At 42.3% G+C, this 23,903-nt stretch overlaps 2 protein-coding genes across 3 annotated transcripts in view; one reads left to right on the top strand and one right to left on the bottom strand.

Annotated features, from left to right (window-relative positions):
• The window catches only part of lancl2 (LanC lantibiotic synthetase component C-like 2 (bacterial)), a 41,581-nt gene that overhangs the window by 13,510 nt on the left and 4,168 nt on the right, over positions 1 to 23,903 (top strand). The window contains exons 6-9 of one of the 2 annotated variants that reach the window (XM_088001314.1): positions 1,325 to 1,471; positions 4,137 to 4,319; positions 22,269 to 22,445; positions 22,539 to 22,611. In XM_088001314.1, the coding sequence (XP_087857440.1) occupies positions 1,325 to 1,471; positions 4,137 to 4,319; positions 22,269 to 22,445; positions 22,539 to 22,611 (580 nt within the window). The remainder of the gene's footprint in view (positions 1 to 1,324; positions 1,472 to 4,136; positions 4,320 to 22,268; positions 22,446 to 22,538; positions 22,612 to 23,903) is intronic. The other variant, XM_088001315.1, reaches the window with a different exon arrangement.
• On the bottom strand, positions 10,532 to 13,948 carry LOC148153500 (uncharacterized). The gene is made up of 3 exons (XM_088001608.1): positions 12,880 to 13,948; positions 12,425 to 12,544; positions 10,532 to 10,542 (listed from the first exon to the last, which is right to left on the bottom strand). Exons 1-3 carry the CDS (start codon positions 13,946 to 13,948, stop codon positions 10,532 to 10,534), a joined length of 1,200 nt encoding a protein of 399 aa, XP_087857734.1.

The raw sequence follows: 23,903 nt of genomic DNA, 5'->3' as shown, positions 1-23,903 counted from the left end.
TATATTAGAGATGTGCCGATCAGTATTATGTGATCGGTATCAGATCACCGATACCGATCACATAATTATTATTTTTTTAATCATAAGCACTACCGGTTACAATATGTGGAAAAAGGAACCATGAATTCACCTTAATTTAGACAAAAACTTGTTTTTAATAACTTTTTTCAAGAAAAAAGTCAAAACAGGCATTGTGCAAATTGTACTGCTATTGATAATACTATCTTTAACAGACTGAAAACATGCAGGCTCAGAAGAGGCTAAATAATGCAAAGAGTCAAAATAAATCCTCTCAACATTGCCAAAAAATTCAAGTATAAAACTTCACATTCAAAGGCAAAAACAGGTTCCATTACAATAAACAATCTGAATGAAAGCTTCCTGATAGCATGGCTAGCTGATTACTGCTAGTTCTGATTGGCTGTTTCTGACTGAGCGGAGTAATTATGCAGAACAGCGAGGAGATCGATTATTTTTTCAGAGATTATCTGTCTCATGTTAGGTCAGCGAAAGTTTTAATACTTATGTAAACTTTATTTTTTTAAGTTAGATGTTGCAGCTTTAAGCAGGTTCGGTGTGAGAGTCACTACCAGGTGGAGCAGAAGCGGCACTCCGTCTGTGAAATATTACTACCTGTAGCGTAGCAGCGGTTCAACAGCGAGAGCAGAACCAGCGTCTTTCACCGCAGCTTGAAGACTTAAATAATTTTGCAGGTTATTTGTTTAGCTTTCTGACCGTCATGCTAATCCGGGTGAGTGTTTGCAGCTGTGCGCTGCTTTACCTGCTATCTGATCGCTCCATATGTCTTTTTTTTTTTTTTTTACTGCAGTGAGCCTCGATGTAGCCAAACTCCTTTAAGTATGGGATTGTTTTTATGCCATATTAGATTTGTCGTGTTGATGCATTTTGACGTGCTTCACTCCACGTGCTTCAATTTTCCGCCGCAACACGCAAACTTCCCCATTCACTCAGTGCGTTATAGTTCCACACTACATCGCTTAGGATTTGTTCCTGCGCGTTTGCGCAGTGTGAAGGAAAGAGGAGACCAGCTGCACAGGCAGGCTGCGAAATGAGATGCAGGTGATCGGTTTGTGTGATCGGCAACAAGAGACCGTGATTGGCGATCACCGATCATACACTTTTTCACGGAAATCGGCCGATTATGATCGGTGGCCGATCGATCGGCACACCTCTAATGTGTATGTATATATATACATGTATATATATGCGTGCATGTGTGTGCAGGCATCTATTTTCACACATACATGCCTGCTGGGATATACTTGGCTCATTGCTTTGATTGTCCATCGTCTCCTAACTGTAGGTGGTGACGGCCATCTTGGAATCAGGAAAGAACATGTCAGCTGAGGAGAAGAAGACGGATCGCTGCCCTCTCCTCTATGAATGGCATAAGAAGCAGTATGTTGGTGCTGCCCATGGTCTTACTGGCATCTTTTACATTCTGATGCAGGTAGGAGAAACCTCCAACCATAACTGCTCAGCTGGTTCAGTTGTACATTTTCAGAAAATCTATAAATTATAAGGTAAAATCTGAAAGTAGTTGACCTGCTCACAAGTCAACAGGTCAGGTGTAGTTTAGTGAAGGGAGTTAGACATTGAGATCATTTTCATATAGTAGTATTGTTCTTGGTTAATCAGAAGCTTTAGACTGTTAGTAAAGCTCTGAGAATCCTCTGAAGTACTGGTCCTGATGCATTCTGGTCTGCTGAAGGGACTTCTGGTTTTATTGGAAGTCCCTCTAAGAGGGGAATGGTGATAGTAAATAATCACACAGGGTTTCCCCCAGAAAACTTGCTAAGCCCGGTGGTTGGGGCATTGAGGCGGTCCACCGGTGGTCCACCGTGTTTTTGTATTAAAAGATGTTAAGTTGACAGGAAATGTAAAAGTATTACTGTGTAATTATATGTTATGGGAAAAGATCTCCAGTGAAATGCTATTTGGGTACAACTGGTCTAAAAACAACAAATTTGCACTTCTGTTTAATCCAAATTAAGTCAGCGACTCCATCAAGCCCCCAAGGGCTTCAAGGCCCCCATAAACGCTAATATTTTAAAACAGACCACAGATACATAAATGTTTGAGATGATCAATGCTGTTAAATTTTATTCAGTTTTTTAGGCATACATAAATTAAATGATTTTAAATTGTTTAACATTTAAATACAAGATTTTAAGGACCTGGCAGGTTTACTTTGTAAAACTTCAAAGAACAATATTCTTAGTTAGATTGTTTTGTTACCATAGAAACAATCTGATGCTGTGAGTTTAATATTTGAATTTACAAATACAAATTAGTAAACTGCGATTATAACTTATTGCTTTTTAGGCTGGCCAATTAAACTACTCCCGTCTCCCATATTTCACTAAATCTAACACAGAAGCTGTTAGAGGTGCTGATATTTTTAGCAACAAAAGGGGCCCCTAAGTCAGATTCTGCTCAAGGCCTCATGCAGCCTTGGACCGGCCCTGCATGATGAGTTAAATCTGCTGCACTACGCAGAGTTGCGCAACAAATGGGAGATTTAATTCAATGCTGCTAATGTGGCTTTAGTAGCTCTTCCATTTAGTGTCTGTTGAGTTTTTAATAAGCGTCACAGAAACTATTCTGGTTGGTCGAGTTTATGGGACGAGTTTCTCAGATCTCTGTGCGGCCGCGCGCATTAACTCTTAAGTAGACAACGCATTTGATATGGTTTGATGCATTGTGTAACCGGAAAAATAATGCTTAAAAATAATATAAAATCTGTGTGATGCGTGACTCCGAGGAGAGCGTTAAAGCTCCTCACCGGGCTGAACCTGTTAGCGCTGCTCCTTATCCACAAACTCTCCGGCCAACCGGGACCACAGTCATAAACTTTACAGGGAAGACAGACACAGAGCCACACACTGGGCAGCGTGTTGAGATGTAAACGCTGCATATAATTGTTCGTTCACAAAGATAAATCATTCTCGCCATTCCACAACGCACCTCTGAATTCACTACAAGTTATTCCTGCGGTTCACATTGAGCTGCGCAACCAGAGCTAACGCGGCGGTTTTAAACTCTTACCTAGAGTTCTCCAAAGGATCATAATTCCTCACAGTAAGTTGATGTAAATATCCATACAGGTCAGCCTGACCTGGAGACCAGCTGCACAGGCAGGCTGCGAAAGGAGGCGCGCACTGTCCCACTGAGGTAAAGCAGCAGCAGCGCGCGAGGCAAAGCGCAGAGGCGCCAGCGGTGTGATTGGTCCGCGCGCTGTCGGGTTTAAATGCATAAACTATAAACCTATCATTTAGGAATAAATCTGCTCTCCTGGTGAAATGCTCAGAGCAAAAGAGACGCTTTTAAAAAAAACAAACAAAAAAAAAAACGATTTTTTTATTTTTATTCTTTTCCTAGAAACGTAAACAAGCAACGCTTAGCCTGGTGGCGGGGCTAGTAAAGCATGGCGGGCCGCCAGGCTTATAATACACTGGGGGAAACCCTGATCACATGTTGAAAAGACTCATTAGGACTTTGACAAAAACGTTTTAATCTTGTTTTGCTTGTTCAGCAAATCAGTGCACAAATATTACAGTAGGCATTTCATAGAACCAATACCACAAACTGCTTGCCAAATATTTTTATTTATAAGAGTTTGAGACATTTTTGGAACATGAACAGAAATCATAATCCTGCTTAATTTGATTCATAATAGTATGGTTTATATGTAACAGCTGAAGGATTAAAAGATCATTTCTTCATATGAAGTAATTTGTATTTATCAAAACTATCACACTTTCACAATATGATGTAATGATTTAATAGGTTTGCTTGAACATTTACAACTAATCCATAATGGTCACTGCCCAGGTCTCGCTGAATGGCTGCTTTTCCCTCAATAGAATGATACATAATTTCCTTTATGGTGAACTTATTTTATGTTTTTGATTAAATGAATATTATACTAGTTTTTAGAACGTTCCCTTAGCAAAAACACATTTAGAAATGGGTAACAGGAGGACACATTTCCCATAACTTTAGGTTTCACAAGTCAATTAGGTCTATGTCTGCCATTACCAGTTCCTGTTCTGTTATCCTCCTGTGTAACCATGGAGATGGATGAGCAGTGATTTGAATGTTTCTCTGTTGAGCCCGGAGCCAGGCTCCACCCAACCATGCTGGCGGAGCTGGTCCGCCCCAGCATTGACTACGTCCGCCACAAGAGGTTTCGATCCGGGAACTTCCCATCGTCGCTAAGCAACGAGAGTGACCGGCTGGTACACTGGTGTCATGGAGCTCCAGGTGTCATCCACTTGCTCATTATGGCTTACAAGGTGAGCCGCTCTGTCTATCGCAAGCACAATCCTGACTCCTCATTGCTTTGTAGGAACAGTGTTGCATGCTGTGTCATTTCATTAATTTTAACTTCTGAAACTTCTTCAGGCACTTTTACAGCTGAGACTGAAATTTGAAATTTTATTTCGAACATGATACAAATATAAAAAGTAATATAGTACACAATAAGAAAAGTGAATAGAAAAGAAGAAAAGAAAAAATAAATATTTGTTTCAGTTAACATATGCTCAAAATGGGGTAGGAAGAAGTAAAAACTTAACTCCTACCCCCTAAACACTTGAAAACTTACAGTACTACTGTTATTTTAAAAAAAGAAGAAAAAAAGAAATCATCAATAAATTAAAAGTCAGAGTAGCTGTCAGCAATTACTAATATATAGCTATGCATTATCCCTTTTTATACTGGTTTGTCTTTTCAAACCCTTACCCCAAGTTGTTCTCCTCAATGCACACATTATTACTTTCTCTTACTCATATGTTTATCTCTATTGAAAATGATCTCTTTATATTTTCTTTTAAATTGTATTAAGCTATTGCTTAGTTTTAAGTCGTCATCTAATTTGTTCCATAACTTTACACCTTTAATTGAAATACAAAAACTTTTTCTTGTTGTTCGCAACTTGCGGAGCTTTAAGTTTGAATAGCCCCTTAAATTATATCCCCCTTCTCTTTCAGAAAACATACGTTGTATGTGCTCAGGTAACAAATTTTTAGATACTTTGAACATAAATTGATCCATTTTCAATTCTACAAGCTCGTTAAATTTGAGAATTCTAGATTTTATGAAGAGTGGGTTTGTATGCTCATAGTAACCAACATTATGAATGATTCTAATGGCTTGTTTCTGTAGGACGGTTATCGGATGTAAAGCGGTCTTGTAATTGACTCCCCATACTTCACAGCAATATGATAAATATGGTAAAATCAGAGAGTTATATAGAATATGAAGAGATTCAGCATTCAGTATATGTCTAGCTCTAGCCAATATAGATATGCTTCTACTGAGTTTACCCTGTAAATGTTTAATATGAGGTTTCCAACTAATTTTGTCATCTATTATTACGCCAAGGAACTTATTAGCAAAAACCTTTTCTAAAATTACGTCCTCTATTTGAACTTGAAATTCAGTATTATTGTAACAGTTCCCAAAAACCATGATTTTCGTCTTATCCAAATTTAATGATAATTTGTTATGGTCAAACCATATATTCAACTTACTAATCTCTGAGGTGACTGTTGAAATAAGATGTTCTAAATTGTCGCCAGAGGCTATAATATTTGTATCATCAGCTAATAAGATAAATTTTAATACATTGGACACTTTATTAATATCATTTATGTAAAGATTAAATAAAACTGGTCCCAATACTGATCCTTGTGGTATTCCACAGACAGTCTCCTGCCAGTCAGATTCCACATCTCCCAATTTCACAAATTGTTTTCGGCTCATTAAATAACTCCTCATCCAATCCAAAACTACTCCCCTAATTCCATAACGTTCTAATTTTTTAAGTAGGATTTCATGATTTATTGTATCGAAAGCTTTCTTTAGATCTATAAATATCCCTACTGCCAATTTCTTACTATCTGTGGCATTGGTTATTTCTTCTATTAAGTCAATTACGGCCAGCGTTGTTGACCGATTTACTCTAAATCCATATTGACTGCTACTAAGTAATGAATGTTTCTCTATGAATTTTTCCACTCTTTTCTTAAAGAGCTTTTCCAGGATTTTAGAAAATTGTGGGAGAAGAGAGACAGGCCTGTAATTAGTGAAAAGGTGATTATTGCCAGTTTTATACATTGGTTTGACCTTAGCTATTTTCATTTTGTTGGGAAATGATCCCGTTTGAAATGATAAATTGCAAATATAAGTTAATGGTTTAGAAATTCCTTTAATTACTATTTTAATAATTTTCATGTCTAGATCATCACAGTCAGTGGATGTTTTATTTTTGCATTTATTCACAATGTTTATGATTTCTTCTTCTAAAACAGGGTGAAGATAGGAGCTGGGATTATTCTCAATTTGATATTGCTGAGTTACAGTATTTATAGTCGTTATTTTTCCTGCTAATTGAGGTCCTATATTAACAAAATAACTATTAAAATTATTGACTACACTTTTCAAATCAGTAATATTCCGTTCATTATCTATAAAATAGTGTGGATAGTTGTTAACGTTAGAAAATTTTCTAATAACTCTATTCAAAATATTCCATGTTTCCTTAATGTTGGTTTTATTGCTGTCCAGTAATTTATGATAATAGTCCTTTTTACATGTTTTTATGATATTACTTAACTTATTTTTATATTTCTTATATTTATTTTCTAATTCAAACATTCTATATTTTAAAAATTCTCTATAAAGTTTGTTTTTCTTTTTGCATGCCTTTTGTATTCCTTTAGTGATCCACTGTTCCTGTTTTTGATAGCTTTTCCTCTTATATTGTTTGATTTGGCAATGCTTGTTATATAGTGTTTTAAATATTTTTAAAAATTCTTCATATGCTGAATTCACATAATTTATTCCATATATTAGTCTCCAATCGTAGGCCAACAACTCAGCTTCTAGAGCTAGTAATGTCTCTTCTGACGTAACCCGTCTGTAATGCATCTCTATTTTTTGATCATCCGTTATGCACTTAAAATCGTAGACTATGAATACTGGTAAGTGATCAGTTATGTCATTCATTAATATTCCACTAATTAAATTATTTCCCAGCACATTTGTGAAGATATTATCAATTAAGGTAGCGCAGTGCGATGTAATACGACTAGGTCTAGTAATTTTAGGATACAGACTTAGACTCAACATGGTGTTAATAAATTCTTCAGTCATTCTATGTTTATTTGGATTAAGAAGGTCAATGTTGAAATCCCCACAAAAAAATATTAGTTTTTGAGGAATTGTTATAAATTTTTCTTCTATCCAGTTGTTGAGTACTTCAATGTTTGATCCCGGGGCTCTGTAAATGCAACTCACTAAGACATTTTTCTTTTTTTCCATAAATATTTCTATAGTCACACATTCAAATATGTTATCCATGACAATTGACATTGTTTCGATCAATTTATAATTAAATTTCTTGTCCACATATAAAGCTACCCCCCCTCCATTTTTGTTTTCTCTGTTCTTACAAACCATTTCATAGCCATTGATTTCAAAGTCTATACCCTTATCACTATTGAGCCAAGTTTCTGATAAGGCAATAATATTAAAGGTCTGTGAAAATTGTTGAATATATTGTTTAATGCTGTCAAAATTTGCATAAAGGCTTCTACTATTAAAATGAATTATTGACAGCTTTTGTTCCGTTTTAATCCTATTGTTAAACTGATCATCGCTGTAATAGTGACAACTATCATTGATGTCATTATAGAAATTGTTATCAGGATCAATGTCAGTTTCAATATCTTTCTGATGATAGTTTCTTTGTTGGAATACAGTTAGCTCTATATCCTCATAGGCCGCGATCTGTTGCATGTTTTTCTTTCAGTAGTGACCATCATCTATGTCTAGCTGTCTGTCATACATTATTGGATAATTTAGGGGTACTAGTACGTGGATGGGTGATCAACTTATAACGTAGGTAAGCAATGTCCCCTCTTTGACGTGCTGCTTTTAAGTCCGGCATTAATTCCGCCCTCCTTTTCCTTACCGCATCCGTGAAGTCTTCGTTAATGAAAATCTTAGATCCTTTAAGGGCCTTAGTGCGCTGCAGAATATTTGATCTGTCCTTGTATCGTAGAAATTTCACAACAATGGGCCTGGGTCTGTCTCCTCTAGGTTTACCAGTGCGGTGAGCTCTCTCCATCTCGATCTTATGTTGAAAGTTTAACTTTTCATTTAAAATGATTTTCACTTTCTCCTCAATCTCAGCCCAAGTCTCATTTGGTGATTCAGTAATTCCATCAAAAACCAGATTGTTTCTTCTTGATTGCCCCTCAAGGTACTCCATTTTATCAGTAATAGTCATCATACCCTCACATACTTTAAATATGTCTGACTGCAACGTGTCACTTCGGTCCTTGTGCTTAACACTTTCTACTTTGATATCGTCAACGTCTTTCTGTGTAAATTGCAGGCTGGTTTTAATGTCCTGTAGTTCTCGAGTCATTACGTCCATTCTGGTGTTAGTAGTGTCCATAATAATTTTAACAAAACCTTTGAAATTATCCTGTTGTTGTTGGAGTAACTCCATATACATTTCCTTTTGCTGGCTCAGCAACTCTTTGACTTGCGTGAGTGATGCATAGTCCTCATCTTGTCTCCCGTCGGTCTTGGATCCTTTTGGAGGCATTATTTCGCTTGTTTTTACCGGTCGCTTCCTTAAGGCTCCTGCTCAGCAGTTGCTTAGTTGTAGCGGCTGAAACGTCCGTCCTTTTGTCTTGTAGTTTCTCGCTCCTTACAAGGCTTCGTAGAATAAAAAGACGCCAACCCGGGGTCTGCCCTCCGCTCCGCAGCAGCGTTTGCTAGCTCGAGAGCTAATCTGTACCTGTCAAACAACTCGATATCCTCTCTCTCGGCGTTGAGACAACGTCTTCCTCTTTGTCACTCAGCTGCAGCTGCAGATCCTCAGAGAAAGCATTCTCCTGCGTCACAGCCTCCTCGTCACCTCACAGCCTATGTTGTTTGATTCCGTATTCAGTCATAGAGCAGCTGGGTTGCTCAGACACATTTATAACGTAGACGTTGTTTGCCTTGCTGCTCTTCCTGCTCCACAGGTCCCAGTAGCTTGGCTGGCGTAAGTGACTGGCCACGCTATCAAGAAAGAGCGTACACTATTGCATTTCTTTTTGACTGAGTTCTGTCTGCAGACAGCCTGTTGTCAGAAGGTGCTCTGCAGGCTGCTGTCTACTTGTTGGTCTGTTCTGGCAGTCTCACTCTGTCCACTAATGTGAAGCGTTGTCCAGCACAGCACAGAGGGAAACGCTCAATAGGAGACCAGATTTCCCAGAATGCTTCGCCTGCTACATCAGCACAGCTCCAGCTTTTGTTTTACTATGCGCAGGATTGAAGCCACTGACTATTTTACCAGATGAACATCTCAGGTCAGCTTTAGCAGCTGTTGTTGGCACCAGTATGATTTAGTAACAAACTGTAATTATGAATCGGAAGTGGAATGATTAGTTCCCAAACACTTGTGTATTCATTTCATTGTGTGAACAACATCATATGTTCACTGATGATATGATTTCCTGTCAACTTAACATTTTTACTAAAACACAGTGGGCAGCAGGTGGACGGCCCTGGCGCACAGACCACCAGGCTCAGCAGGTTTTCTGTCAAGACAAATCCAAGTTTATAGAATCATGGCAGACAAGGTTATTTCTGCACAATTCAACTGACTGGAAGTTGTCAAGGAATCCAGCATGATTCTGATAAATCATAGAGCAGCAGTGGAGAGAAACAGCTTCATCTGAAAGGTGGAAATTTTTTAAGAGCAATTTTGGCGGTGTCGGCAAAGTTACAGTAAAATGTAACGTCAAATGTGGCTTAAATTTTTTTTGTGTCTGTTCAAGCTGCACCATCAAAAATAACTAGTAAGTAGCAATGAATAACAAAAGTGTTTTTCTCGGCTGCAGTAAACAACCTGCTGAGACCCATAGAAGTCAAACTAAGATTCAAATGTTGCTTAGATATGAGTTTGGTTCAGCGTCACCAATTTAATCTCTGCTACACCTTTACAAAAAATTAAGGCTCTAAATAAAAGCAAGTTTTAATAAGTAACTCCACTTAATAAAATTCCTCATACATATTGATTTATTGCAGTGGTTCTCAATAAAAGTCATGTGTTATTTAAATGATAACTGAAGTTGCTTTAAACTTTTATTTTATTTTTTACTTTTGGGGGCTGCGGGGGACAGATATGAGGGAGGTTCATGTCCTGGATGGCTGAGAACCTATAAATATGTTGAAATTGAATATTTGGGAAGTATAACTTAAATTTTCTAGTGTCAAGCCCCGCTCAAAGGCGAGGACAAAAAGGGAGACAGACGAGCGGATCTTTAGAAACAATAATTTATTTCATAACAGAAATACGCTCTGTGAGATCAGGCCTGCCAGTCAGAGAGAAGTGTGGACCAATGCTGCTCGTTCCGGCCTGGTCCGGAGGGCAATCAAGCAGCCAGTGACTGACTAGACGTCCACTTTTATCATCTGCCAGTGTGTGCAATTAACAGCCCATCTACCTGCTTCCTGAAAAAAACAAGAACAAACATGTAGAGGACTAGAGACACCTACTGGACAGGAGGGGATCGTCACACTCCCCCCCCCCATACAAATGGAGTCCTAACAGGAACTACAAAAGACACAGCAATTTAGACTAACAGCTAGGTGACAATTGCAATACTAATGGACTTTGCAGTCTTACCACAATCACCCATTCAATCCCCACCTCAATAGCTCAGCCACCCTAGCCACTGGAAAAGCCTATAAGAAACTTGGAGAAAAGGGGACTGAACATTAAACCTAAGCACATGGTGCCCTGGACAAAGCATCTGCCACAATATTATCCGAGCCCCTAATATGGCGGATATCCAGGCAATAGGGCTGCAAGAACAACATCCATCCTATCAATCTGCGATTTGGACACTGCAATGAATGCAAAAATGTTAGGGGATTGTGATCAGTATAGACCAACAGAGGAACACTGCCAGAATCCAGATATATTTCAAAATGCTGTAAAGCCCAAATTAGTGCCAATGTCTCATTTTCAATGACAGAATAGTTCACCTGAAAATGGTTGAATTTTTTAGAGTAGAAACTCACAGGTCGATCAACTCCATCATCATCTTGCTGAAATAAGACAGCGCCTGCACCTACATCACTTGCATCCACATGCAGGTCAAAAGGACGATCCCATTGTGGAGCTGGAGTTCTTTTTTTGTTGTTGGTACGGGATACTGTAAAATTGCAGTTACTTTGGCTTCCACTGGACGCACCACCCCTTGCCCTACCACCTTAACCAGATAGGTAACAGTAGCCTTAGCAAACTCACACTTTGACAAGTTAATGGTCAGGTGTGCTTCAGCCAGTCGTTCAAACAGCTTACGTATGTGAGCCAGATGTTCCTTCCACGTATCACTAAAGACCACCACATCATCCAAATATACGGCACACCTTTCCAACCCAGACACAATCATATTCATGAGACGCTGAAAGGTTGCAGGTGCATTTCGCAATCCAAAACTCATTACAGAGTAAGAGAACAGACCAAAGGGAGTTATAAAGGCAGAAATCTCTCTAGCTCTCTCAGACAATGGAACTTGCCAGTAACCCTTCAATAAATCAAATTTGCTAACAAACTGAGCTGAACCCACCTGATCAACACAATCTTCCATGCGTGGCATCGGATAAGCATCAGATTTTGTAACCATGTTCACTTTCCGGTAATCTGTACAAAATCTAAAACTTTTATCAGCCTTCTCCACCAACAAACAAGGTGATGCCCAGCTAGATGCAGAGGGTTCAGCAATACCATTTTCAAGCATGTACCGAATCTCCCCCTCCATTACCTTCCACTTCTCCTCAGAAATACTGTAAAAGTGCTGGCGAATTGGCTGTGCATCACCCACATCGATATCATGTTGAATTAAGTGAGTTCGACTGGGCACATCACCAAACAAACAATGATACTCATTAAACATAGCAGTCAACTCAGTGCCCTCCTCCTGAGACAAATGTGCAAATAAAGAATCCAAATTCCTCAGTGCATCAGAATTTTTCAGCCTGCCAGTCAACAAACTCTCATTAGGTGGAATCACCCCATCGTTTTCAAGTGCAGATAAGAGACCCAAACCACTCACTGTAGTAGCTACAGAGACAGTCTTATCAACCTGCACCTCTTCATCTTTGATAGATACCTGTGACTCCCGAGTGTAATAGGGTTTTAACAAATTCGCATGGCAAAGCTGTGTTGACTTCCTACGCCTCGGTGTTGACAGCAGATAGTTTTGATCTGACAGCTTGCACAGGACTGTAAATGGGCCTGTAAATCTAGCCTGAAAGGGGGAGCTGACAATTGGCAATAATGCAAGTACCTGATCACCAGGACTAAAACACCGATATTCCACCTTACGGTCATAGATGCGCTTCATCTTCTCCTGAGAAGAGGTCAACTTCTCCCTAGCCATTTCCACCCCCACATACAAACGATGTCTAAACCCATTGACATAGTCAATTAACTTACTCGGAGGTTCTGAAGGACCCACAGCATCATGTAACAGTTTAAGTGGCCCACGCACTGCATGTCCAAAACAAGCTCGTTTGGACTAAAACCAGTGCTCTCTTGCACCACCTCACGAGCAGCTAACAGAAGCCATGGTAAGCCATCCTCCCAATCCTGATTTAACTCCACACAGTAAGTACGCAACAAGGACTTGAGGGTCTGATGGAACCTCTCCAGAGCACCTTGACTCTGAGCATGATATGCAGAAGCCTGATTATGTTTGACCTGTAACAGTTTCAAAACTTGAGCAAACAAATGAGAAGAAAAATTTGAACCTTGATCAGACTGGATAACTTTTGGAATACCAAAATTAGAAATGAACTGAGTCAGAGCCTTCACCACAGACCTAGCAGTAATGGTCCGCAGTGGATAAGCAGCTGGATATCTTGTTGTCTGACACATTACCGTCAACAAATAATTACTCCCAGCCTTAGAACGAGGTAAAGGACCAACACAATCAATAATGAGGTGTTCAAAGGGTTGCATAACCACCTGAATTGGATACAAGGGAACCGGCTTGATGCTCCCTGCCATCTGACATGTGTGGCAGGTTTTGATATATTCAGACACATCCCTTTTTAACTGAGGCCAAAAAAAGTAACGCAGGATATAATGATAAGTCTTGTGGACCCCCAAATGACCTGATTGATCATGGGAAGCCCGCAACACTTCACTGCGAAATTTCGAGGGAACAACAGTCTGACAAAGTGAACCCCCAACAAAATCCTCCCCATGTACCAACCATTTCCACACCAACAATCCATCCTTCAACACATACCCACAGGCCACACTCTCTTCATCAGTGACAACCTGATCAAAAGGATGACGAAGAGAAGAATCTGCTCTCTGCTCCGCCACCAGGTCACTGTGAGAAACAGACAAAAGAGAATCAGGGACATAAAGAGAGAAAAAATCACCATCTTCTGCACCTCCACCTTCATGGTCAGGGACAGATGCAGACTCAGCACGGCACATAGCTCGTGTCACCGCACAAGCTGTAAAAACCCCAGGGAAACACTGAGCACTCTCATCCAACTTCCCTAGAACAGGGGAAGAAGTTACTATGGGAGCAGGTAGTGGACAATCAGCCCACACCCGGCCACCAGCAAGATCGTTGCCCAGGATTACATCCACTCCCTCCAGCGGAAGTGCAGGGCGCACCCCCATGATAACCTCTCCCTGAACCAATCCACAAGTCAATGTCAACTTATGCAGCGGAACTGGTTCCACCATAAGTCCCATTCCCCGCATCAATACATGGTCTCCAGTGTTGGTTTCCTCAGAAAAGGGTAATACAGAGCTCACAATATATGAATTAAAAGCCCCAGTATCCCTCAAAATCTTTACCGGTACTGTCGCATCACTCCCCACCATGGACACATGGCCGTCAGAAAGAAAAGGTGAAAAATCCCCCTGGTCCAAAGTGTACTTCCGTCCTGTGTCCACCTGTTTAGAGGAAACAAAACCATGTTTTTCAGAGGCAGCAAAAGCAACAGATTTCACTTGAGCACCTCGTTTAGGGCATTCCCGCTTCCAATGGCCTCTGGCTTTGCAATAATGACATACATCAGATGGATCCACATACATTCCCACTGGAAATCCGTTCTGACCTACTGTTCACATCAGAGCCAATGCCTTCCTCCTTTGCATGACTTCCCACAAAAGATTGATTGCCACTCCTGTAACCAAAATCACTGCGAGGTTGATACTCACGGCCACCCCTGTGTATAAGAACATATTCATCTGCCAGCTTAGCAGCCTCAGCAGCTGTCTTCACGTTATGTTCACTGATGCAATGTGACTCGGAACAGAGTTTTTAAACTGTTCCATGACAACCAAATTACAGAGGTCAACAAAAGTGCTAATTTTTAAGGAAGCACACCACCTATTGAAATGGATTCCCAGCTCCCTGGCAAACTCAACATGGGTTTGTTTCCCAGCCTTCTCCCATGTCCGAAACCTCTGTCGGTAAGCCTCTGTCTGTAAGCCTTTAACAGCTAACTCATAAGCTGTTAAAACAGCCTTCACAGTGGCATAAACTTTACTTTCATCCCCTGTGAGGGCAGAGTATGCTTCTTGTGCTTTGCCTGTGAACACACACTGTAAAAGCAGTGTCCGGTCCAAATCAGACCAACCTCAACTATCAGCAACACGCTCAAACAGGGAAAAAAAGGTGTCTGGATCCCATTCAGAAAACTGAGGAACTAAACGCAGATTATTCCCAACATCAAACGAGCTAGACGTTCCCCTACCGGTAGCATCAAGGGGGGCGTTGCCCGCACTAGTTAAACTCAATTTGCGTTCTTCCAACTCCAGTTTTTTCACATCCAATCTTTTCTGTTCTATCCCAGCCTGCAGTAAAAAGCAGCTCCCGCTTTTGTTCAAAAGTCAATCTAGTATCAAAAACGTCAGTGTCCAACCACGTCACGCCAGCTTGCAACTTAGCTGGTCCTAGCACACCGGAGTCAGTTAAATTAGCTTTAATGATGGCTTTAATGCTCTCCTTAGACCGCTTATCACTGACTTCCAATGTAAAATGTTCAGCGATCTTTAGTAACTGTTCGCATGTGCAGTGCTCCAACCCCTCCTCAGACGGATCCCGCAAAAAACCTCAACAGCAGCCATAACATCAACAATTATCCACACAACACCTGAATTCCAACCAGTAGCACTCTGAGCTCCCACGATCCCAAAACAACCACGTCACAGCGACCCCGTCCCTCTAACTGCCTAACCAGAATCTAACTAATCTCCCCCGCTAGTCTTCGGGTGTTACTTGTGATGGGTATTTATGCACTGACGCCCGAGAGTCCGAAAAAGCAACCAATAAATGGCGACTCCCTGCAACTCCGGATGTGCTCCCGAGACAACTGCTCTTCCCACGTTCACACCACACTAAAATCCCCCCACAAAAAACTCCATAAGGGAAATTGTTGTTAAGCCTAACAGGGACAGAACCACCGCGACCTACTATGAAGGAGCGATCACTCAAACTGCTACACAAACACACTCAGAACAGATGTACAACGGCTGCCTCACTCACCAAACCCAGCACGCTCGTCAACGTCCCCCAACAAGACAGAGTTCACAACTCCAACACACTACCTGACAGCTGATCTCCAATCTGGATTCAAACTGACGAGCCCCCATTTGTCACGCCCAGCTCGAAGGCGAGGACAAAAAGGGAGACAGACGAGCGGATCTCTAGAAACAATAATTTATTTCATAACAGAAATACGCTCTGTGAGATCAGGCCTGCCAGTCAGAGAGAAGTGTGGACCAATGCTGCTCGTTCCGGCCTGGTCCGGAGGGCAATCAAGCAGCCAGTGACTGACTAGACGTCCACTTTTATCATCTGCCAGTGTGTGCAATTAACAGCCCATCTACCTGCTTCCTGAAAAAAACAAGAACAAACATGTAGAGGACTAGAGACACCTACTGGACAGGAGGGGATCGTCACACTAGAACCAGAGTTTTCTAGAAAAATATTCAGATTTTATTTTGTGGTTTTAAAGGCTCAACGTTGAAGATGGTAAGAAATAAAGGCATACTTTATTTTGTTTGCCCCTCTGCTCTCAGCTCCCATACAGAGCTGTCGGCTAGTGGTAACGCTCAGCCGCTCCCTCCCTTTTCAAACTCTTATTAAAGTAAGAGATAGAGAGCTAAATATAATTGAAATATTGGCTACCTTTGACAGAAAAAGGAGCTAAGACTATGAAAGCAATGTAGCAGTTTTACTAGTTTTGATTTCCAAGGCATAACAAGGTAGTTTATCATAATTTAGCCAAAGTAATTAAGTAACGAACTGCAGTATGATTTTTTGTTAATGTGCTTCTTTCTATTGAGCAGTGAAAGTAAATAAAACGTGTTACATGTCTTTTGCTTTAAGTTTTTACTTACTGGAGGATTTTTTGTTTGTGCAGCAGAGCTACAGCAACAGCTAACTCCTCACTTCACTGGCTCCAACTGAGCCTGTGCCATTCAGCACTGCTGTTGCTCTGCCTATACTTTGGACTGAACCATTGTTCTAACAAATGTGGGGGGGGGACCTAAATTTTTTTTTTTTTTCTTAGATGAATGGCAGATTTACTTTGTTCTTTGTTTCTATTGCCTACAAGGGTTTCTTTCATGATTTCTTTGTGGGGGACAATTCTAGATTTTTCCAAGATTGGGGGGGTCCGAACACCTCCGACTCCCCCTGGATTTACGCCTATGATTAGCCTGTAAGTACTTTTATACGGACTTTTAAAAAAAACACAAAAACAAAGCTTTTGGCAATAAGTTTTGCAAATGATGTAGGAGGAGAAATGGAGAGTAGCACAATAAAGCTAGCAGCTACTTTAGCTATTCTCTTTATTAGACAATTTTAGGCCTAGGGTTAAAAGCTGCCAGACAAAAACTGGTTCAACAGTAAAGGAGACTGATAACAGAACAATCTGTCAATCAGACTCTTCATTATTTTGAATCAGTGGTAATCTTGTCTCAAGTCCATGTCCAGCGTTTACCTCAAGTCCAGGAATCTTAATTTCTGTCATTTCAATTCACTGTCGAACACTTCAGAGGAGAACAGAAAGTAAATCCCACAGTCTTTAAATATGAAGTAATTCACCTCTGAGGACAGAGTGTGTAAAGCTGGGTGTATAAGATAACTATCATAAGACAAAAACTGAAACCAAGAAAAGGTGCAGACCCAGACATCTTTCACATACTGTTCATCTCATGACATTGAAGCTTTTACTTTCAAGTTGAAAATGAATATTATTTCTGACTGTTACCTGCTGTGTTTTGTACAGCAAATATGCAAAAACAGTAAAGAATCCTTTGACAGAATCCTGAGTTTTGGAGCGCTGCCGTTCTTTCCTCATCATCCCAGGATCACTGCTTAGGACTGCAGAGGAAACCTTTTTCACAGTATTCTAATTTTGTGAGACACTGAATGCTTGGTTTTCATTACCTATGAACCATAATCAGAATTACAAGAAAACAAGTCTGTCTGATGATTCACTTCCTCAGATGACTGACAAAAAATATAGCACCTCTATGCAATCTTCTAATGCTCCTTTTCCACCGGCTCCACTTCAACAACCCGGCTCGGCTCAGTCCAGCTCGGTTCGGCTCTATTTCGGAGTGACTGCGTTTCCACCGGCCCAACTTGGCTCTGTAGCAGGGTGCCACCTCCTGGTGGGGTGTAGCGCCCTGCCTCCAGGCGCTATGTGCTGTGCTTCGTTACTATGCGACCTAACGCGAGTTGTTTTTCTGATACAAAAGAAGAAGAGAGACCTGAGCTATTTTTAATAGCTCAGGTCTGATTGCGATTTTTCTGAGATTTCAAGAAAATGCACCAGAGGGGGTAATGCTGCGATGTGGTGAGGAGGAGCTGATCTCCGCCTTGCAGCGGGAGGAAAGCAGGTGGCTCAGACGGTGCAGGTGAGCTAACAAGGATTTTTGTATTAAACTACTATAAAACTTGTAATAGTGCCAAATATACATGAGCTAATGTTAGTTAGGGTGTTGTAAATAACTTAAAAATATCAGAATTAATTCATAATATAGTCCAATACATATTGGACTATATTATGACTATATTATTGGACTATATTTTCAGATGTTGGTAAACTGCCGCCATATACCATCGTGGTTCTTCGTGCTCCTCTGAGTTGTAGGATGTCTCATCAGTGTCCGTCTTCCTGAATGCTGGTAGGTGTTTACCTTCAGGATGTCTGGAACAGGGATCACATGAGCTCAATATGCTGATGAAACATTTCTGATTTAAAAAAAAATGTGTCTGATGTTCTTACAGAGTAGAAGTGCAATAACAATATATTGTTTTTAACTTCTCAATACGTTTAATTATGGTTCACCTGATGTCCAAGTTATACTGAGAACAAATAAAGCCATATTTCTTCTAATCTGACTGATTCTAGTTCCATGTTTTCACATTTTGGACACTAAGAATTAAAAGTTTAATCTCAGTCTTAATTATCACTAATTAAAGTTACAGATTTTGGACACATTTTCTCACTTTCTTACATTGAAGATTCTCCAGGAAGACAGATAAACAGTGAGTGGATAGAATGATGTTGTATATACTAGAAACTAACAAACATGATTTGTATTTTTGTTCTTAATAACAACCCTGATAGTAATGTCAAAATGTTTGGTTTGCTGAATAATGTATTCAGTTTTGGATGCCTTCATTGGTAATCTACAATGTTAAGTGTCAATGACATATTTATATAATACAATGTTATTTTCACTCTGGCTAAAGCTCCTCACATTTTGGGAGGATTGTATTAGGACCTTGATGCCATATAAACTACAGTATAATGTGTGGAGTGAGCATAAATAAAGAGACTTTGTTCACTGAGACACAACAACTTTTATTTTTCTTTTGTTTGTCTCAACTCTCCATGAAATTCTGCCATCTCTGCTGCTAGCTGCTTCCTCCTGAAGGAGATCCAGTTATTCTGTTGGTTCTCCGTCATGTCAGCCATGTTCCTCTTCTTCTGTTCCCTGGGAAAAGTAATCAGATGTTATAGCTTATAGCACATAAATGCAGATAAATAACAGAGTTACTAATGTGGAAGTTACATACACATCAGGAATTATTTAAAACAGACATGTTACTTTACATATATATATCTGCAAACACTTTTCTACCATCCAGATATACAGAATTATAAATAACTGGATTAGTTGTGCCTCTCCTTGGGCTGCCACCTTATCGTGGTGGAGGGGTTTGAGTGTCCCAATGATCCTAGGAGCTATGCTGTCTGGCGCTTTATGCCCATGGTAGGGTCACCCAAGGCAGACAGGTCCTAGGTGAGGAACCAGACAAAGCGCAGCCTGAAGACTCCTTATGATGGAAAATAACTTTGGATCTGGCGTTCCCTCGCCCAGACGCGGGTCACCGGGGCCCCACTCTGGAGCCAGGTCTGGAGGTGAGGCACAATGGCGAGTGCCTGGTGGCCGGGCTTTTACCCACGGAGCCCGACCGGGCTCAGCCTGAAGAGGAGACGTGGGTCCCCTTTCCAATGGGCTTACCACCTGTCGGAGGGGCCAAAGGGGTTGGGTGTAATGCGTTACGGGCGGCAGCTGAGGGAGGGGACCCTGGCGGTCTGATCCTCGGCTGCAGAAGCTGGCTCTTGGGACGTGGAACGTCACCTCTCTGGTGGAGAAGGAACCGGAGCTAGAGTGCGAGGCTGAGAGGTTCCGGCTAGAAATAGTCGGCCTCACTTCGTCGCATGGCTCTGGTTCTGGAACCAGTCTCCTTGAGAGGGGCTGGACGTACTTCATTGAGTCCGAGTGGACCATGTTCCGTGCCTCCATTGCCGAGGCGGCTTATCGGAGCTGTGGCCACAAGGTTGTTGGTGCCTGTCACACCGGCAACCCTCGAACCCGTTGGTGGACACCTTCGGTGAGGGATGCTGTCAAGCTGAAGAAGGAGTCCTAGCGGGCCTTTTTGGCCTGTGGGACTCCAGAAGCAGCTGATGGGTACCAGCAGGTGAAGCGGCATGCGGTTGCTGAGGCAAAAACTCGGGCGTGGGAGGAGTTTGGAGAGGCCATGGAGAAAGACTTCCGCATGGCTTCGAGGCGATTCTGGTCCACCATCTGGCATCTCAGGAGGGGGAAGCGGTGCAACACCAACACTGTTTATAGTGGGGATGGTGTGCTGCTGACCTCAGCTCGGGACGTTGTGGGGCGGTGGGCGGAATACTTCAAAGACCTCAATCCCACCAACATGCCTTCTGTTGAGGAAGCTGAGCCTGGGGACTCTGGGTTGGGCTCTTCAATCTCTGGGGATGAGGTCGCTGAGGTGGTCAAAATGCTCTTCGGTGGCAGATTCAGGAAGAGCAGTGTGGTTTTCGTCCTGGTCGTGGAACACTGGACCAGCTCTTCACCCTCAGCAGGGTCCTGGAGGGTGCATGTGTTTTGTGGACTTGGAGAAGGCGTTCGACCGTGTCCCTAGGGGGACTTTGTGGGGGATTGTCCGGGAGTATGGGGTACCGGGCCCTTTGATACGGGCTGTCAGGTCCCTTTATGACCGGTGTCAGAGTCTGGTCCGCATTGCCAGCAGTAAGTCGGGCTCGTTTCCGGTGAGAGTTGGACTCCGCCAAGGCTGCCCTTTGTCACCGATTCTGTTCATTACTTTCATGGACAGAATTTCTAGGCGCAGCCGAGGTGTTAAGGGGATCCATTTTGGTGGCCTTGGGATCGCATCTCTGCTTTTTGCGGATGATGTGGTCCTGTTGGCTTCATCAGATCGTGATCTGCAGCTCTCGCTGGAGCGGTTCGTGGCCGAGTGTGACGCGGCCGGGATGAGACTTAATGCCTCCAAATCTGAGGCCATGGTCTTGAGCCGGAAAAGGGTAGAGTGCCTTCTCTGGGTCAGGGGGGTCGTCCTGCCTCAAGTTTAAGTATCTGAGGATCTTGTTCACGAATGAGGGAAGAAGGGAGCGGGAGAATGACAGGCGGATTGGGGCAGCGTCTGCTGTGAAACGGGCACTGTACCGGTCCGTCGTGGTGAAGAGAGAGCTAAGACAAAAAGCGAAGCTCTTGATTTACCGGTCGATCTACGTTCCCACCTTCATCTATGGTCATGAGCTTTGGGTCATGACCGAAAGAACGAGATTACGGATACAAGCGGCTGAAATGGGTTTCCTCCGCAGGGTGGCTGGGCTCTCCCTTAGAGATAGGGTGAGAAGCTCGGTCTTCCGGGAGGGAGTCAGAGTAGAGCCGCTGCTCCTCCACGTCGAGAGGAGCCAGTTGAGGTGGCTCGGCCATCTGGTAAGGATGCCTCCTGGACGCCTCCCTGGTGAGGTGTTCTGGGCACGTCCCACCAGGAAGAGGCTTCGGGGAAGACCCAGGACACGCTTGAGGGACTATGTCTCTTGGCTGGCCTGGGAATTCCTTGGGTTTCCCCCAGAGGAGCTGAAAGAAGTGGCTGGGGAGAGGGAAGTCTGGGCCTCCCTTCTGAAGCTGCTGCCCCTGCGACCCGACCCCAGATAAGCGGAAGAAAATGGATGGATGGATGGATGGATGGATGGAATAGTTGTGTAAATTAAAGACAAAATGTAATTACTTCTAAGTTTTAGACCTATGCAGACATACAGCCATGGATAAAATACCTCTATCGTTTTCCTAAGGTTTATTGTTCATTCTACAATTAATAATTCATAACAATTTGATTAGAGAACTGATATCTAGCCATTTTGCAATAATAGCATATCATATAACATGTTTTATTATCTCACAACGGCGGAAACTCAGATGCAACAGAAAAATGAGAAACAATCGAAGCACGTAGATTCACGCAAAGATAAGAAACAAATGAAGGTAACATGCTGTACAATATTGAGTTATAACTGTAATATGCAACTGAGTGTTTTCAGAAAATGCGCATAATGTGCTTGAGCAATGAAAATACAGCAGACTTTGTGTTTTAATTGTCTTCTATGACAGTATGTATGCAACTTTAAATGTAGTAAAAACCAGACGGATATATTTACAAACTGCTCACCTGCTGGAGAGCAGCAGCGGCGTCAGCTCATTACTTTTCTGTCCTCCAGAGTGAAATGGAACACTGCCAGCCTGGCAGGAAGATGTTATTGAACAGTTGATTCAACTAAATGGTGGTTCCTCTCTGCGTTGGGTTGAAGTTGTCAGGATGAACTCATGTTCCTTCTCTCTGCAGATGTTCAAAGAGGAGAAATACCTGAAGGAGGCAGTAGACTGTGCTGAGGTCATCTGGCAGCGGGGCTTGCTAAGGAAAGGCTATGGTATCTGCCATGGGACCGCCGGCAACGGCTATGCCTTCTTAACCATATATAAGCTCACACAGGAGAAAAAGTACTTGTATCGAGCGTGCAAGGTAAGGCAGGGCCTCAGGAACTGAGCTCAGCTTCACCATGGTGACTGGGTTTGGACCAGCTCTTGACCTGGTGGTGTGATTGCTTTTTTCCAGTTTGCTGAGTGGTGTTTGGACTATGGGACTCATGGCTGTCGCATCCCAGACAGACCATACTCTTTGTTTGAAGGTACATCTATCTACTTGTGTTTACCTCACTACTTGTGTTTACCTGGCCCTGGAGGAACACCACCAAAGCAAACTGCTTTGGTGGTGTTCCTCCAGGGCCAGGATCAAGTTTCCCCCATTGTACTATCAGCCTGATGGGCCACACTTGGCTTGCCCCCTGACCAAGCCAAGTGTGGTTTGTTTAATTTAAATAGTTTTTTTTTATAAACCAGTAACAGTAAAGACGGATTATAAGTTTATAGTTAACTGTGTGTGAGGAGGCTGGCATCAATTGCTCCATCCGTGCACCTGCTCGTTGGCCTCATGCTATTATTTTGAGATTATGATGCCTGCTCCTCCACCTCTGAATTTTTGTAACTTTTATAATTTTTCATCATATAAACGTGGTGGGCCACTGGTGGACTCTCCTGCTGCCCCTACCAGGAGGCTCAGCAGGGTTTCTGGGGGAATCCCTGCAGGATCATGTCTTCCTAACCACTGTCATAGACTTGGCAACACTTGGTCTACTTTACTTTTCTGATCCAACAAAGTCCAGTAGGGCTGAAACGATTCCTCGAATGATTCGAGTACCTCGATTACTAAAATTCCTCGAGGAAAATTTACCTGCCTCGAAGCTTCGTTAATTTATGTTTTATTAGTTAGCGCACCGTGTTCCGGCCGGGACTTCATTTGCGTTGCGCGGAGCTCTCACTTCCGCCTCTGAGTTGTTGACAAAAGCTAAGTCTCAGCGGCATAAAGTCCAATCTTCAAGATTGGCCCGTGGGGATTTTATTGATTGATGATAATGCCCGACTTTTTATCGTTTTTGGGGAACCAATAAGCATCCTTAAAATGACTGGGGGATGCCTGGAGTACGGCAGCATTTCTCCTCCGGGGCTGCTGGCTGAAAGCGAACGGCGGGAAGAGCGCTGAGGTGAGCGGATAGCCTGAACAGGGCGGGCGGCTGAGTAGCTGATGCTTACCGTGTAAATGTAGCTTTACCGACGAACCGCACAATAAATTTCATATCCCGGTCTGAAGAAACGGGTGGCGGAGCGCATCGTACATGGCTGGTAGATGAGTTTCTGAGTGTGACCAGTGAAGGTGTCGTAAATATCCCGTGTTGCTTCCCCCGTGTTCGTCCCCCGGTCTAACGGTTCGTCAGTCCGCTGGTCTATTTCCTCCCCTCCACCCCGTCTTACGTTCGTTCATTCGCCCTCTCCTCCCACTCCAGGCGGCATTTCCCGTATTTTCAAACCCAAAGCGTGACAGGTTAGGTGGCAAGGTGAGTTTAATTAATCTATTAAACTCACT

This window comes from Poecilia mexicana, unplaced genomic scaffold (genome assembly GCF_051168715.1).
Source record: "Poecilia mexicana isolate PSO_F unplaced genomic scaffold, ASM5116871v1 scaffold_20, whole genome shotgun sequence".
Lineage (NCBI taxonomy): Eukaryota > Metazoa > Chordata > Actinopteri > Cyprinodontiformes > Poeciliidae > Poecilia > Poecilia mexicana.
The sequence above is the reverse complement of the archived record's forward strand: the minus strand, read 5'-3'. Positions and strand labels throughout refer to the sequence as shown.

Excerpts from the sequence above, each read along its gene's own strand:
- LOC148153500 (XM_088001608.1), bottom strand. The coding sequence starts at position 13,948 with ATGGTGGGGAGTGATGCGACAGTACCGGTAAAGATTTTGAGGGATACT. Across the intron at positions 12,545-12,879 it reads TCAGTTCATTTCTAATTTTG|AACCTCCGAGTAAGTTAATT; the intron begins GTATTCCAAAAG and ends TGGGTCCTTCAG.